Consider the following 16,284-nt stretch of genomic DNA (forward strand, 5'->3'; position numbering starts at 1 on the left):
CCACTCCTGCATTCCCGGGCAGCTCGGGGGTCCCCACGGTATACACCAGTGTACCCCAGGCTCAGCAACACCGCTGCACCGGGGTTTCGTTGCACCCCAGCACCGGTGGCTCCGGGGTCCCCGCGGTACCGGGGTCCCCACGGCATACCGGTACCCCCCAGCCCCGCTGTACCGGTGCCCCCTCCCCAAGCCCAGGTAGCTCGCGGGTCCCGGTGCACCGGGGTCCCGATGAGCCCCGGCCCCGTCGCTCACCCTGGGCGCATGGTGCCCGCTCGGCTCGGCTCGGCGCGGCTCGGCTCGGCTCGGTGCGGCTCGGCGCGGCCCGGGGGGCGGGGAGGGGAGGGACGGGCAGGGGAGGGACGGCCCGCCCCGGGCCGGCGGAGGAGCCGGCGAGCCAGCGCCGGGGCTCAGCCCGCCCCCAGCCCCCGGTCCCGGGACTTGCACAGCCGCTGGGCTCCTACAGCCGCGAGGGGGTCGGGGACACCCCCCGGGGCGGCCGGGCTCTGTCCCAGCCCCAGCGCAGCCGGTGTGCGGGCGGCACAGCACGGCTCGCCCCGGAGCATCCCTCCCCGAGGAGCATCCTCTCCCCGGGGCGCCGGACGGAGAGCACCCTCACTCCCAAAGGGCACCGGCAGCCCGGGCCTGACCAGGCATCTCCTGCTCCGCCAAGCCCGTGGGGTTTGGCTGGCAAGGCCAGGTCTGGTCTTGAAGGAGGGAGTGAATCAGCGAGCTGAGCTCATTCCCTTTCCTCTTCTCTGTGCCAGTCCTGGGGACACCAAGCAGGGAAGGGTGCACCCACCCCGGCACCTCATGCCCTCCTCTCCTGCCCCTTCCCTACCGCAGCAGCCCCCTCGCTCCTCCTCATCGTGTGTGTGGGGCTTGGGAACCCTGTGAGCCTCCCCTGCTGCTCTGGCTGTTCATGCGATGAACCTAGCCCAGCACGGAGGGCCTGGGGGTGCCCGGGCACCCTCCTGGGACAGCCCTTGCTGGGGGGCTGGAGTGCCAGCCCCTGGGCAGCAGCACACCTCACCTCACCTTTCCCAGGCAGGGAAAAGAGGTAAAGCTGGCGCTGCTGCCCGCTTTCACCTCCTCTCCTTACCCCAGCTTTCATCTCCCTCCAGCCCCAGCCCCGTGGAGGGCAGGATAATCCTCAGGAAACCTGCCACACCTTGCTTTGTCTTCCACAGCATTTTAGTGCCCCGCGGCAGCAAGCTTCTGAAATCCAAGCCCTGGAAACTTCTAGGGGATCTAGAAGTGATTCACTGATGATGACAGAGGTGGTGTTTAGTCTAAGCCATGGTTTGGAGCTAGCAGGGTAAACCATGACATCCAGCTGCTTAGCTCTGTGCTTGAAGAGATGCATGCTATCGGTATTTGTCTTCTAGCTGTAAATCTTTTAACTGTGCCTTGCACCGTGAATCCAAAGGCAGGCAGCCCCTCAGCACGACCCCAGTCTGGGGGCGATGAATAGACACCGAAGCTGCCTTTTGTTTGGGTGCAGAATGATTTCACGTGGTCAGGACTGTTAAATTTATGCTTCCCCGGCTGGATGCTGAGTGATTTACCGCCCCTTTCTTCTCCCACAGCTGGATTCCTTTCCTCCAGGTAGCTGTTGCTGTGCGTTGCCCGAGTACCTGAACTGCACAAAAGGCAACACGTGGCAGCCCTGAGTCACCAGGCTGCCATTTCGCACGGGGTTTTTGGAGGGGTGGATGGTCTGCCGGAGGGGTCCTGATCCTGCTGGGCCTGGAGAGTGTGGAGCAAGTGTGAGGAGAGTCCTGGGGAAAGGATGGTGCTTGGAAAAATCGCCTTGAAAACAGAAAATGATCCTCCCCGATAGCAGAGGTCTCTTCAAAGTAAGCCGGCTTTTAATGGGCTTGATGGGAGCAGGCAGGTAAATGCTCCAGTGGGTGGGAGAGCCTGTGGGAGGCTCCGGGGCGGCTGCTCCGGGCATTGCTGTAGCTCAGCGGGGAACGGCGGCTCTGGCTCTTCCTATCGTTATCAGTGCTGCGTGGGCCAGGAGGTGCAAACCTGGAGAGGGCTACCCCAACCACCTGCCCAGACCTTCCCACACACTTTCGTGGCCGGCACTTGACCGAGAGCAGAGATGTTATCGCTGGGTGCTGCCAGCACCCACGCGCAGGTGAATGTGGAGCTGCTTTACAGCCCAGACTTCCTCCTTGCTGCACCTCCAGGCTCTGCCTGACCTTGCCGCGCTCCCCCAGCTCTTGCTGTGCTTGTTCTCCAGGGAGAGACACAGGGCAGGTTCAAGTGCATCACCTTTTGCCCACCCTCCTGCCTTCCCTGTGCCTGCCAGCGGGTCTCTGCCCCAGTGCCGGCCCCACGACCATGGGGCTGTCTCCCCCCAGCAGACCTCCGTGCAAAGCGTTTGGCTGACACCAGGGCAGTTTCCCATCGTAAAATTTCCTCCTGCTGTGCTTTAAAGTTGGAGAGCCACAAAGGACAGATAATGAGGCTCATCTTTTCCCAAACAAACAAACACTGCCCGCCGTGGGGAGGGGGGGACATGCTGCCAGGGAGACAGCTCTTTCGAAAGCCGACCAAATGGAAACCAGCAGTGTTCCGATGGAGGCTCAGCCGCTTGCAGCCACGACTTCCCAAGCCCCAGCCAAAAAGGCCCTCCTGCCCCGCAGGCTTCAAGCTCCAGCAAAGCTTTGGCATTTTTCATCTCTGCATGGCTCCTGCAGGGTCCTGCTGTACCCCCACCACTGCGTCTGGCTCCCACAGTCTCCCTCACGGCTGCATCCTGTGGCTGGTGGTTCCATGCTGCTGGGTGGCCCTGGGTAGGGGCACCCTGGTGTGGGGACAGAGGGACTGCCCCAGCTCCCAGTACACAGACCCTGCCAGCTCAGCGGCTGGGACAGAGTGGCAGCCAAAAAAATGTCACCCTGGCAACCCTGCAGGACGACTGGCCTGTTTTTCCCTCCTTTGGGCAGAGAGGAGGGGTTGGAAACACCAGCCGCCATGGCCCAGACGCATCCCTGGCAGTGGCTCTGGGGCCAGCACACATGACCTCTGCCCACGTCCCCCTCCCGAAGTGGCGTTGGCACGGTGGGTGCTGCCCCTGCACTGTGAAGGGCAGTGTGTCCCGAGGCTGCTGGGTGGCCCAAGGAGCCGTGACCCACGTGTGCCAGTTTGCCTTGAGATGCTCCTAGGAATTGCAGCTGGGATGTGGGCAGGGGGCTTAGTCCTGCCACCACTGTGGCACCACTTTTCCACGGGGGGGCTTAGTGGGAAGGGTGGGGAGCAGCGGGAACCACAGGATTAGGGCTAAGGGGGCAATAAGGGACAAGAAGGCAAAATACAATATTTGGCAAGTGTCCATACAGAAAAACAAAGGCTGCGGCAAACAGGGAGCAGAAAAGCAGCAACAGGCAGGGCTGTCCCATCTGTGCCAGTTCCCAAGTGGTGGCCGTGGATGGTCCTGCCACTTTGATGTGCCATTTGTCTGTGTTAAAGCCACCTCTTGGCTGCAGCCCCTGGGTGTGAGTGCTCAGAACCACTGGCACCAGTCAGTTTTGCATCTCTGCCACATCTTTTGCTCTGGCTCAGAAGCCAGTGTCTGCTCACGGCCCAGACCCACCAAGACAGTGGTGGGTGAGCTGGTTCAGGAAGGATGTCTGCTGCAAAGGGCAGCACCATGCTCTCCCTTCAGCTGACACTTTCAATGAGGATCTGGCAAGGGATGATGTGACAGCATTTTGGTCTAAAAAAGGCATCCCTCCTTTCCGGAGGTGAAGCATGCACAGCCACAAAGGTGGGTGTTTGGGAAGGACCCAAGGAGCTCAGACAGTGAGTGGGAATAATTGGAAATCCAGATACTCTCCCAACAAGGAAAGCTGGCAAGCACAAGAGCTTGACTGAGTGGGGAGCACGTTACCCGCCCATGTAGGCGGGGGATGAGCTAAGCCAGGTTGGGGTGCTGGGAGACTAGGTGTGTAGCAGCACTGTGTCTGGCCCCAGCAGCCAGATCTGGTGGATGCATTAGTGAGGAGCTGCAGAGGGCAGAAGGAGGTGTCATGGGGGCGGCAGGAGGCCTGGCCGGCAGCAGAAATGCTCCAGGGTCTCACCCGCATCCCTCCTGCAGATGTGAGGAGGACAGGACAGCGTGGATTGCTGCGGCTCAGTAAGGAGGTGAGACAGGGCTAGGGGACCACCACGCTATCACCTCCTACCTCAGCATGGGACAGACTCTTCTCTGCAGCCCCCCACACCCCCACCCCCCTCACGTGGCACAGCGCCCCCAGCACTGCAGAGCCTGTAGCCCTGCACAGAGCTGTGCGGGCAGGGGGCCCCATCCCCATCCCCATCCCAGAGCCACTGTGTCTTCTCCTTGGGCCATGTGCTGCAGAGAGCTCATCTGATGGAGTCGTGACAGGATGGAGATGGCCTGGCCCATTCCCAAGCTGGATGTCGGCAATAAAAGAGCTGAGCGATGCACGAGAGAGAAGGGCAAGCGAGAGCATTTTCTCTGGAGCCAGCAGATACACCGCCGCTAATTCAGCAGAGGCGCAGCTGAGAGCTCACCCCCCTATGCACAGTAACCTCCTTCCTGGTGAGGGAGGAGGGGGACCGGAGGTGGGATCCCCTTTCCTATCCCAAAGCTGGGGAGCCCCGTGCAGTGTCGGCAGGAAGAGAGCCAGCCCCAGATCTGTGGATCATGTGCATTCTTCCTGCTGTCTGCCTGCACCCCTGGGCAGTATCTGCTCCACGCTATGCAGCCTCTCCACTGAACATGGGCACCCGGGGTGTCCTGGCAGCCCCCACTCCTTCCTGGCTTCTCCATGACTCATCCACTCCAGGGGAAAATCAATACTTCAGCATTCATCAGACTAAGGACCGAGAGAAGCATTTCATGGGAAACGGGATGAGGCGGATGCTTCTTGCATGCCTCATCTCAGCGGCTCGCCCTTGGGTCTCTGCCTCTTGGCTAGCTGTGGGAAATGGCACTTGTTTCCCTTCCCGCTGCACAGTCATGCTCGTACACTGCCAGCCGAAGGTAAGAAGGGTAGAGCTCTGCAGCTGTGTGAAACCTTGGTGCATCTGCATCCCAGGTGTGAGGTGCAGGTCTGGTCCCCCATAGCTTCAGAGGAACCCACTGGAGCTGGGGTGAGGAGCATCTGCAATGATGGAGGGGATGGAGCAGCTGCCTGAGGGGCAATACCACCCCGTGGGGGCTCTGGGAGGGGAGGAGGGGGTGGAAGAGGGAGGTGGTAGAACACTACATGCACACAGAGCTGGTGAGCGAGGTGGATGCGCAACTGTTACCACGGCCTGCAGCACCAGCATTGTGGGCACTTGCTGCGGCTCAGCGGAGGGTGCTGAGAGCAGATCCCAGCAGGTGTTTCCGTCCCCAGCGCTTGCTGCCAGGCTAGGATGAGGAGGGGGGTAGGACCAGCTAGTAAGGGAGGAAAGAAATTTATGATTGTTGAACAGTTCCTAAAGAGCTTGGACAGGCACACCCCTGCCAATATTCCTCCTGAGATGACTACAGACACCGTGGAATGTGAGGGACCAGCCCACAGAGAGTGGCCAGGCTCACAGCATCCCCCAGCAGCATCTCTTGTTGCTGCCCATGGAGACGAGTGCCAGCCTGTGCCCCCATCACCCACCCAGGGGAGGACATTGGGTCCCCCTCTGCCCTTTCCTACTGCACGCCCTGCCTGAAGCCCCCATCCCTCTGCAGGGCTGGGGCTCGCCAGGACCACTGGCCATTCCCATCTCTGCCAAACCCAGCAAAGCTGGGGGAGCTCCCAAAGCCTTCCCCCAAACACCCCAGTCGGCTGTGATGCCTGAATTGCTCATGCAAGGGAGGAGTCCTCCCACACTGAGACACCCTGGCTGCCAGCTCCAGCCCTTCCATGTCCCTCCTATGGCTGGTGGGAGCCACCTGCAGCCTCCAGCTCCTGGCTGGGACAGGTTGCCTGGGCTCTCCCTCTGCTCGCATGGCCTGCCAGTGGGTGCTGTGCCCCAGCAAGCTCTGCACACACCCCCACCTCCCTGTTTTCCCCCCAAAGTGCAGTTGAAATCAATGTCTGCCTGCCCTGCTTGGTGTAGCTGGGGCCAGCAGCCACAGAGGAAGGGAACTCATCTGGATTCCTCCTTCCCTTCCCCAGGCCTTTCAGAGAGACTTCTTGAAAAGCAGTTTATTTTTAATGTGAGAAAAAGAGCATGTTCCTCCTCCTTCCTGCATTGACAGACAGGTGCTTGCTCAAGGGAAAGCCCTGAAATCGAGCCAGGCAAGATGAGGTCTCCAGGAGAGAGCTGGGTCTGGCACAGTAATGGGGCTGAGGCCAGGCTGCCGTGGGGGAGAGCGCTGTAAGCATCCCCCGTTGGCTTGCCAGGCACAACACTGACAGGCTGTAAGTCATGGGTGTCCCTGGCTCAGGCATGGGGAGTGGGATGTGGGCGGGAGGACACGGGTTTAAGTGCAGGGTGATGGCTGGAGGAGGGACCAGCGGGGCCCTGGGGATGCTATGTTGGTGGTGAAGCACGCCTACATTTTGCCTGCGTGGAGGTAACACTGAGAGGGAACAGCTCCAGAGTTGAAGGTCCTGGCATGTGGCAGTGCTGCTTCCTTGGGGAATGTCCCAGCAGCCCTGAGGCTGTCACCTCCTCTCTCCCAGACTGCACTCAGCATCTCCCCTGGAGAGGAATGGTCAACTTTGACTCAGCTGGAGGAAAAAAAAAAAAAAAAAAGAAAAGAAATCAAAGTCCTTTGCTCCAGCAAGACTCAAAATAGGAGCTGTTTCATCCCTGGGAAGAGGAAATTCCCAGCTCCCTACAAGCGGAGCTTGTGCTTGCTAGCTCTGCAGGACCAGCCTGGCCCAGGCTGCTCAGTGGCTGGATGCCCTCTGGTCCTGCCCCAGTTCCCCATGCCAGGATGCACTGAGCTGCCAGGCTTCCTGCAGCCTGGGAGGGGGTCTGGCCACAGGGAAGGATTGCTCCTGTGAGGATCCTCATGCTCAAGGATCCTCGTACCCACCTTGCATAGGGTAGCACTAGGACCTGACCACATGCCTGCTGACAGTCGATGTGCCCCATCCCTTTCTGGCCCAGCTGGTGCTGGCCACCACCCAGCTGTGCAGGACTGACTGACATTTAGCTTGTCTCTTCAGGGTAACCTCACCAGGATTTCTATTCCAATTTATGAGCCCTTCGCACCTGTTTGGGGAAAAAAATGAACGGCAGGGGTATGTGTGGGGGTGGGAATGCCCCGAGGGCAAAGACCTGTCTGCTGTGGCCATCCCATCCCTGTGCACCCTGCTTACCTCCGGGTCCCTGCAGTAGATTTGCTGAGCTGTTCACCACTGGTTTGAGCACATCTGGCAGGACAGCCCTCAAGCCTGCTCCTAGCCCTCTTCCCCATTTGTATCCGGCTCGCTGCATTTTTTCAGCTTTCCTGTTCTTTTGGCAGACCTTCTGCTCTTCAGCATCAACCTCTTTCCTGTGCTCCCCATTCTTTCCCATCAGCTGTGCGCGGGCTTTATGGGATTGTCCTATTTGCTCCTTGCTCCATGTTTTACTGAGGCAATTAATAAGGTGTTTTTCCACAGCCTCCAGGCAGCTTGGGGGCCTCTGGCATTCTGGACCACACATCTGAGAGGTTTGGAATTGGCCTGTTTGTTTCTTTTTTTTGACACATTTTCTCATTTTTACATGGTCTCTTGTCTTGAAATCGAATAAGTACATGCTGGATTTATTCAGCCTGCTCTTCCTTACCATAAAATTAAAACCAAGTGGTATAGCAGCTGGCCTAGATGCTCACAAGCTAAGCCCCATGTGCTGTAGAAGAGCAGATCCAGAAAAGCATCTTCTGGTGATTCTCAGACTGCTTCTGGGGGGAAGGCACCATGTACCACAATCAAAGGTTTTATCCTTACGTCTTGCTCCCTGACGCTTTGATCCAGTCTGCAAGTGGATAGTTGAAATGTCCCTTTATTACAGCCTCCCTTAAAATCCCCACCTAAAATCTGACTTTAGGTGTCTGGTGTTTGTGTGGGAGCACTTGTAGGTTTGCCCTTGTTCTCTTGCCCAGACACAAGCTGGCTGCTCTCCTGGCACTGCAGGGGGTCTGGGTTGCCTTCCTTATTTATTGCAGTTGCACTGTTTATTTTCCTGCTGGCATTTTCAGAGGTGTACTGAACACTAGCTGCATTCCTCACCTCAGTTCTACCAGTCCAGACCAGGTGCTCTACCCCAGCTGCCTGCTTCTGGTTTAAATGCTCTGTGGGACTGCAGTTACCAGTGCCAATAGTCTGCTTATGTTATGATGAAGGAGCAGCCTCTCTGTCCTGTACATGACCCTTGCATCCAAGAGGCGGTCCAAGTCCTACCATAGTAAAATGCCCCCTCTCTGACCCACCATCTCATCCCTACCTTGAGACTCCAACTCTCCACGTTTCCCGAGTCTCATCCCCGGGACTGACAGGGTTTCAGAAAGCACCACAGGCAGGTCCTGGGCACCTGTAGTCTGGCCAAGCATCTGGCCAAGTAGTCTGGATGTAACTGCCAGTCTGATATTCACCTACCACGTGGTGTGGCACCATCAGATTCTCTGCTATAGTCAGAACATCTCCCTGGCAGTGCATGAAGGCAGTGAGCATCAGGGCATCCTGGTGGGCTTGCTTATGGCATACAAAGTGGCTGCCACCAGTCACTGCTTTCCACAAAGAGCCTGACCTACTGCCTAACCCTGTGATGAGTAAACGGGCCATTTTCTCCCAGCACTTACGAGCTGCCTTTGGCTCGTCTTCACTTGCTCAGCAAACGCCTCCAAACAGGTCAGCACTTTCTTCACAGCAAAGCTATGTGAGGAATTTCTCCTAAGGCAGCTGGACCCTTTCCAAAGATGGTGAGCTGCCAAATTCCCACACACCCCCAGCCCCCACCAGCGAAACAAGGTGCAAACTTGGCCCCTGAAGGCTTGCTGAGTGCTTCCACTTCTGCCCTTGTGTCCACTGGAGCTGGAGAAGAAGGGACCCTCTCCTACTCCCCTCCCCTCCCCATGCCTGGGTTGACTGCCCCAGGGAAAGGGCTAGTCCTGCCCCGTCTCTCGTTAGATGTCACAGCTCTCCCCAGATGCAGCAGGTAGAAGACACAGGTGTGGGTTTGTAGCTCTCCACACTCCCCTCTCTGCTCTTAGGCAGTGTCTGGCAATGCTGGGTGGTGGGTAGCGGGCAAGAAGAAGCTCCTGATGTGCAGGCTCTGCAATCCTTGGGCACTTGCTGGTATTGTTGCTTCCTGTGATCTATTTATTTTTTAATTTCGATTAAAGCTCCAGCTGTTGGGTTTGTCAGGTGAGACGCCAGGCTTTCCCGTAAAAGCACAACCTCAGCCTTCCCAGCACAGAGAGACACTTGCAGATGTGTCCCCACAGGCATGCTTTGCACCTGCTCCCACTCGGCGGGTCCTGCAGGGTTTTTGCTGGCAAGGCACAGAGCCCTGTGGAGCATGGTGAGTGCCCTGGCCAGGCAGAGGACCGACATGCTTGACAGTTGGTGAAGAAGCACACCCTCCAGGCATGGATACCAAACCACCCACTGTGTGTGGCAAAACCAACTACAGCTGAAATTGCTTATCCAGGTATCTGAAACTTCCTGCTATTTATAAGCATGGCTGCCAGCTGCAAAAAGAAGGCTGCTTATCTGTGTTGTGCTGTGGATTCACAACCTCCCTGCCTTCCATGGCCTCCCCAAGGCCCCTGGGGAAGGTGCAGCCCCCCACTGCCTGGCCCCCAGGCCCTGAAGTTGTTTTTTTGGCCCATTGCCCCAGCAGCACAGCTGGCCACTCATGTGCTTCATTCCTCTAGCTACAATTCATGGGTAGGAAAGTTGGCATTTTTCTCCTGCCTGTCTTCTGGGAAGGCAAAAGAGCATCTCCAGTGGATGTGACCCCTCTGTGCAATCACTAGGAGAGTGCCAAGGACCCTTGAAAGCCAGGAACCTAGGAGAGCAAATGAGCAAGTCAGCCTTGGCCACCCAGTGATATTTTCCAAAGTCTGGTGATCCAGATGCACCTGGGATTTCACAAAAGAAAAGATATCAAGTGTTGGAGCTACTCTGGGTTCTGATGGAGCATCTCTGCAAACATGGTACCCAGCTTTTCCTCCTTCCCTGAACTGACAGATATCCCCAGAAAACATTCACAAACTCCACTTGAGAAGAGTGGTGCAGGGAAACACATTACAGGTAGCTGGCCACAACTAAACATAGGGATGAGCACCACCACCATGCAGCTTCCCTCAACCCCCATCTTGAGGAGTAGTCCCAGCTAGACCTGAACCCTTGAAGCACTGGATGGCCCACACCTCATGCTCAAACGTGGGGTTGCTCCAGGTGTCAGGCCCTTGAGGGTGCTGATGGGTCTTGACAACCCTGAACAGCCTCACCTGGGACCCCTACCTACCCATCTTACAGCTGTGGGCCCTGCACTCACTTCAGCTCAGCCTTGAGCGCCTAGTCCTAGCCCGAGCTCTGTGAGGGTATGTTTATTGGTGCCCATGTCTCCAGATGGACCTTGGACCGGTGTAACAGGTAGCTTATCTCAGGTGCTGTCTCCTGTGTGAACCTCATACTTGTGTGGTAGACAGCTTGTGTTCAGCCCATCTGCTGGATGGCCCTGGCACAGACATTGCAGGTAGGTGGTCTTTGTGTCCAGCCCCATCTCCTGGATGGAGCACTCAGGTCTAAGCTCAGCCTTGCTCCTGGTGTTGCCTCCAGACCCTTCCCCTGCTGCTCCTGTTTGGACCTCGGCACTGGTCCATCGTCCTGCCGTGGCTGCTGACAGACTCTGTTACCTGCTCATAGCACAGCTGGGAGTGAGCTCCTGCAAAGCAGGTCGGGGCTGGAGCACAAGAGGCACTGGGCTCCTCCGCGCTCGCTCTGGGGAATCTCCTGGGCCAGCTGCCAGAGCAGGGCTGTGCTGCCTGCCTCTTACCCAGGGTGGGTTTGTTCCCTGTTCCCCAAAGGATGCAGGTTTTAAGTGGAGAGTAGGATCTCTGACATCAATGAGAGCAATTTCATTGGCACCCTGCCTATTTTCTGGCAGGAAGCCTGCCTGCCTGGCTGCACCCTCCTAGGGGATGAGGTCAGCTGGGGATGAGATGGATACCCCTGCCTCCTCTTCATTGGCAAGCCACCATCTGTAGTGGGATGATCTGCCTCCTGGGAATTGTCCTCAGTCACCCTTTAGTGGGATTGCCCTGCCCTCTGCCGATCTTTGCAGCAGCAAGCCAAGAGCTGAGGAACAGGCTAGCAGCCAGCAGCCTAGCTGGGCTCCCGGGCAATGAATGCAGGGGAGAGACCTCGACAGCTGCCCTGGAGGGGGTAAATATTCTGGAAGTAAGCAAGCAACATGCACTCTCAGCCACTTGCCTGTCTTGTGCATGTTCAGCAGGGCAGTTGTTTGTAAAAGTAGGCCTCTGCAGCAAGGGACCCCTCTTCCCTGGGTGCTTGCTGCCTTGCTGGAAAATCACATGGATTTGGTCTCGGGGAGATAAACAGTAACAGATCCTGACCAGCAACAGGGATGCTTATCCTGCTACTCCAACGAGAGGGGTTGCTGTTGTCCTAGCTGTGCTGGGAATGACTGCCTGGGGGTGCACCCTGCCTGGCAGGAGCTGTTACCTCTCCCAGCAGTACTACACAGGCTGCAGGGCAGCAAGGCTGGGTCCTACCAGCTTCCGAATATGGCAAGGTGTTTTCTCAAGACCTCCTGGGACAAAACAGCTCCACAGGGCAATTACCTGGTGGGTGAGCAGTGAGGCTGTGGGCTCCTCCAGTGCTTTGGGAGTCACTCAGGCCAGCTCCCCAGGACAGGACGGGCCAGCTGGGAGCGCTGTAGTCTGAGAGCCAACAACCTCATGACAGGACGTGCACCCCATTGTGCCATGCAAACATGAGTTCCTGAGGCTGTGTAACATCTCTGACATGACACCTACCTGGTGTGGGCTGAGCTCTTCCATATGCCCTGGCACAAAGGCCCAGGAAGGACAGACAAGCAGCCCTGCTCCCCTGCCCAGCATCACCTTCCCCTTCCAGCACCACCTGCTCCAGCCCTGCTGCTGGGGATGCTTTGCTATCCCGCTTTGCTGTCCGTGTGTAGGAGAGGCACACACTGCCCTTTCTTTGGGGAGCACAGTCCCGTGAGGAGTGGATCAGCCATGGATGGACAGGGCAAGGCTCGGAGCTCTTTGATCCTGCCAGGTGCTGGAGCTCACAGGGCTGGCACATGCCTCCCTGCAGCCACCCCATGGGCACTGGGAGGTGGGTGCATGAGTCAGGTAGGTGTGGTGATGAAGCCACATGGAGGGAGTGTGAGCACACAGGGAGGGAAGTGGGGGGATAAATGTTCCTACGGCAGGGACCAGAGCTGCTCCCATCCTATAAGGTGGGAAAAAGAGTTGCACAGGGTGCTCAAAGGAGAGCGAAGCTGACCTGAGGGTCATTTCTGAAAACTGCTGTCACCTTTTCTCTGCAGCATTGAGACCCAGGCCAGATGGAAGAAGATCCTCTTGGGTCACCAAAGGTGAAGGGACCTTCAGGACAGGGACCCACGCCACTGGAGGACCTTCTGCTGCGTCCTGCCCTCATTCACCTCAGCACTTGCATCAAAAGACTCTTGCAGCAACCCCTTCAGCCCCAGTGCCTGCGCGCCGGAGGCCATGGGGACAGAAATGGCTGGCACTATGGGCTGTATCCCATCCACCCTGGCTCCATGAGATGAGAGCACTGCACAGAGGGTGCCTGGGAGGCAAAAGCTTCTCCCTTTTGGGGAGCAGTGCCCATTCCTCTATTGCTACCAAAGCAGGCTGATTTGCTTGCTTTTAATGTCACTAGTCCACAAGCTCATTTTTGGTAAGAACTCCCTGGAGCTGCAATTCTCATGTCTTCCTCAAGAAGAGGAGGATCAAAGCACCCAAAGCCCATAGGCTTTTCCTCCAAAAATGAAAGAGGAAAAAAGATTTCCTCTTGCGGCCTGCAGGCCAGGCCACAGGGTGAGAGTATGGCTGGCACTGGTGCTGGAAAGCAGGTATGGCTGATCACTGTCTCCTAGAGGGTCCCGGTTGCATCAGGACCTGGATTTTCCACTGTTTTGTTTCCACAAAGACACACAGAAGGCAGCACCTTCTCCACAGTCCCGTGCTCAGAGATCACCACCTTCCATACAGTCATGCCAGCTCTGCTGGCTCAGAGCAGGGTCTTGGCCACAGTGCCATGGCCTGTGCAACCCCGGGGGCCCAGGATGGCTACCAGCCTCACCTCAGCCTGCTGCTCCTCACCAGCAGCACCCAGCCAGCCTGCCATGGTGGACCCCCTTCTCCTCCTCCTGGCCAAGCCAGGCCAGCCTAGGCATGGTGCTGGTATCCCTGCTGTCCTGCCTCCACGGCTCCTGCCACAAGGGTGGGCAATGCCTCAGGGAAGCACCATGGAAGCAGGGTGGCGAGGAGTGAGGTGGCTGTGTCTGGGCTCCTTACGGCCTCTGCCACCCCAGCGCCTCAGGGCCCCTCTGACCACCTTGTTCCCTCTGCACCTCCTGCCGCTCCACCGCTTCAGGGCCTTCCCACCACCTCAGCCTTCCACTGCCCTGACACACCTGAAGACATTCCACTGCCCCATCCCCTCATGGCCTCCTGCCACCTGTCCCCTCATGGCTTCCCAACACTGTGTCCCCTCAGGGCCTACTCATCCCCTCATGGCCTCCTGCCACTCACCCCCCATGGCTTCCCAACACTGTGTCCCCTCAGGGTCTACTCATCCCCTCATCAACTCATGGCCTCCCACTGCCTGTCCCCTCAGCGTGTCCCCCTGCCCTGCAGCAGCACAGCACTGAAGAAGCTCCTCAGGTGCAGATAAAAAGGTTCTTCAGACCCCTCAACAGCCCAGCCAGCAACACGCAGGAAGAAATAAATGGTGGTTCCTGGCTGGGAGAGTATTTGTGGACATTGCCGAGGGCAAGTTTGTCAGGGATCCCCACACAGGCAGCCATGTTTACACAAACAGGAGCCAGTACTGAAGAGGATACAGAGGATGGCCAACTAGTCTGAAAGCAAACCCAATCTGTAAAATGGGTGGTTTTCTTTGGAGCTGTTCCTGGCATCATATACCGTGTGATTAAATTGATAGCAGGCTGCCCCAGGGCTGACAGCAAGCTGCATATGCAGCGTCATCTGTGATCACCTGAGGCCAGCACTGAGGCAGATGAAGTGCCCATTCCACCACTGCCACCAAAGCAGGCTGATTTGCTTGCTTTTAATGTCACTAGTCCACAAGCTCATTTTTGGTAAGAACTCCCTGGAGCTGTGAGTCTCATGTCTTCCTCAGGACAGAGAGGATCAAAGCACTGAAATCTCATAGGCTTTTCCTCCAAAAATCAAAACTGCATGTGCCTTTCACTTCCGTGCTTCAGTTCACAGCTTCCAAGGTGCAGGGTCTCAGCTAAGCTGACAAATATTCAGTGTGCTTTGTTGATGCTTCCTTCTTTGGTTGATACTCTCTAAGCTGAAAGAGATATAAAGAGTAATAACAAGAACCGGTCAGTGAATAAAGCTGGAGAGCTTCCACTGCCGCCTCAGTGCCAGCAGTCTGTATGCAACCCTTCCAGAATATAAGGCCTTAATCTCATCTGTGAATTTACTTTCTATGGCTCACCTGACTCAGGAGGACTGGTATTTATCTTTATGTTTTAAAAAGAAGAAAAAAACCCCCAATGTTCAGGATCTTTTTTTTTTTTCCCCTTTGTTCAATACTGAACCTGACAGATAGCAATAGCTGTTGTTAATTTTAATAAGACTTAAAAGCTAGAGTCTGTTCCTGGAGAGGAGGTTGCCATGAGCATACATTTATGGATAGAGAGATCATGTTCATACAGAAGATGTCTGAACTATAGGCATGCATTGCTTGGAGGATGGCTCCAGCCATGTTCTTTACCTGGATTCTCTGTCTGATCCTTTCTTGAACCCCCATTTCTTTATTCTGCAGAGTTTCCCCCTTTGCCCCAATGGGTTAGACTGCAATTTCCCCACAGGATTCTCATCCTACATCCCAAAGAGACAAGGAGACAAAACACATGATGTCAAAGTCACCTCATTTGTAGCACAATAAAAGCACAACCCAGAAAGCCCGTACTGCTTCAGCAAGACATCAGTACTGGTAACAAAGCCAACAGCAGGAATACTGGGAGCAAAACCACACATGGTTTAGCAGAAGGCCTGGAGAAAAGTGGCCATAAGAGCTTTATATTGGCTTCCCAGCCTCACAGCAACACTTAGCAGCTTCAGGTGCAGCCCATCATCTTGTCTGCCTTTAATTACAGTGCTTGAGGTCAGACTCACCTTCCACAGCCAAGTGCCTCAAGCCAGCTGCATCTGTGCCATCGTTAGAGACTGTGATGGGACCTGAGCCTTGAAGTGTATCTGCTGTACCTCAGAAAGGGAAGAGCATCTTTGGTCATAGGCTGATGAAGAAAGCTTTAAACTAAGGTTGTTGGAGAAGGAGAACCTCAATCCATCCCACTCCTACCAGTTTGATGCTAGTGCCAGCAATAGGTGCCCAGGCCCCAAAAAGGGCTCACAGGTCAAGAGGAGAGACCTGAAAACCAGCACAAGGGAATTCCAGCCACTCCAGCCAGTAAGTCAGCTTCATTAGGGGCCCAACTTAAATGCCTCTATGCAATGTGTGTAGCATGGGGAATAAACAAGAGGAGTTAGAGATGTGCACACCTGCAGGACTATGATCTTATTGGCATCACGGAGACATGGTGGGATGAATTCTATGACTGAGGTGTTGGAATGAAGGGATGTAGGCTGTTTAGGAAGGATAGGCAGGAGAGATGAGAGGGGATGCCACCCTCTATGTCAGTGACTAACTGGAGTGCATGGAACTCTGCTCTGGCATGGATGAGGCGCTAACTGAGAGCTTATGGGTCAGGATTAAAGGGAGGGCAAGGACAGGCGATGTTGTAGTGGGGGTCTGCTACAGGCTGCCAGAGTAGGCAGACTGAGTGGGTGAGGCCCTCTGTAGCTAGATAGGAGCAGCCTCACATTCACAAACCCTGGCCCTCATGGGGGGCTTCAATCACCCTGATATCTGTTGGAAGGACAACACAGCAGGGTGTAAGCAATCCAGGAGGTTTCTGGAATGTGTTGACGGTAACTTCCTTCTCCAGTGATAGAGGAGCCAATGAGGAGAGGTGCTACGCTGGACCTTGTTCTTACCGACAAGCAGAGGCTGGTGGGGAATCTGAAAGAGTAGCAGACACTGA

The 16,284-nt window shown here is 56.3% G+C and overlaps 1 protein-coding gene across 5 annotated transcripts in view; it reads right to left on the reverse strand.

The window, feature by feature from the left end:
- COL18A1 (collagen type XVIII alpha 1 chain) overlaps positions 1-16,284 on the reverse strand; it is a 72,253-nt gene that overhangs the window by 41,154 nt on the left and 14,815 nt on the right. For 2 of the 5 annotated variants that reach the window (XM_080399233.1, XM_080399230.1), the window contains one exon: positions 253-15,927. In XM_080399233.1, coding sequence (XP_080255359.1) covers positions 253-263 — 11 coding nt within the window. In that variant the 5' untranslated portion in view covers positions 264-15,927. Of the gene's footprint in view, positions 1-252; positions 15,928-16,284 lie in introns of those variants that run through there. The other 3 variants (XM_080399231.1, XM_080399232.1, XM_080399235.1) reach the window with 3 other exon arrangements.

This window comes from Falco punctatus (genome assembly GCF_963210335.1).
Source record: "Falco punctatus genome assembly, chromosome: 8".
NCBI classification, from domain to species: Eukaryota; Metazoa; Chordata; class Aves; order Falconiformes; family Falconidae; genus Falco; species Falco punctatus.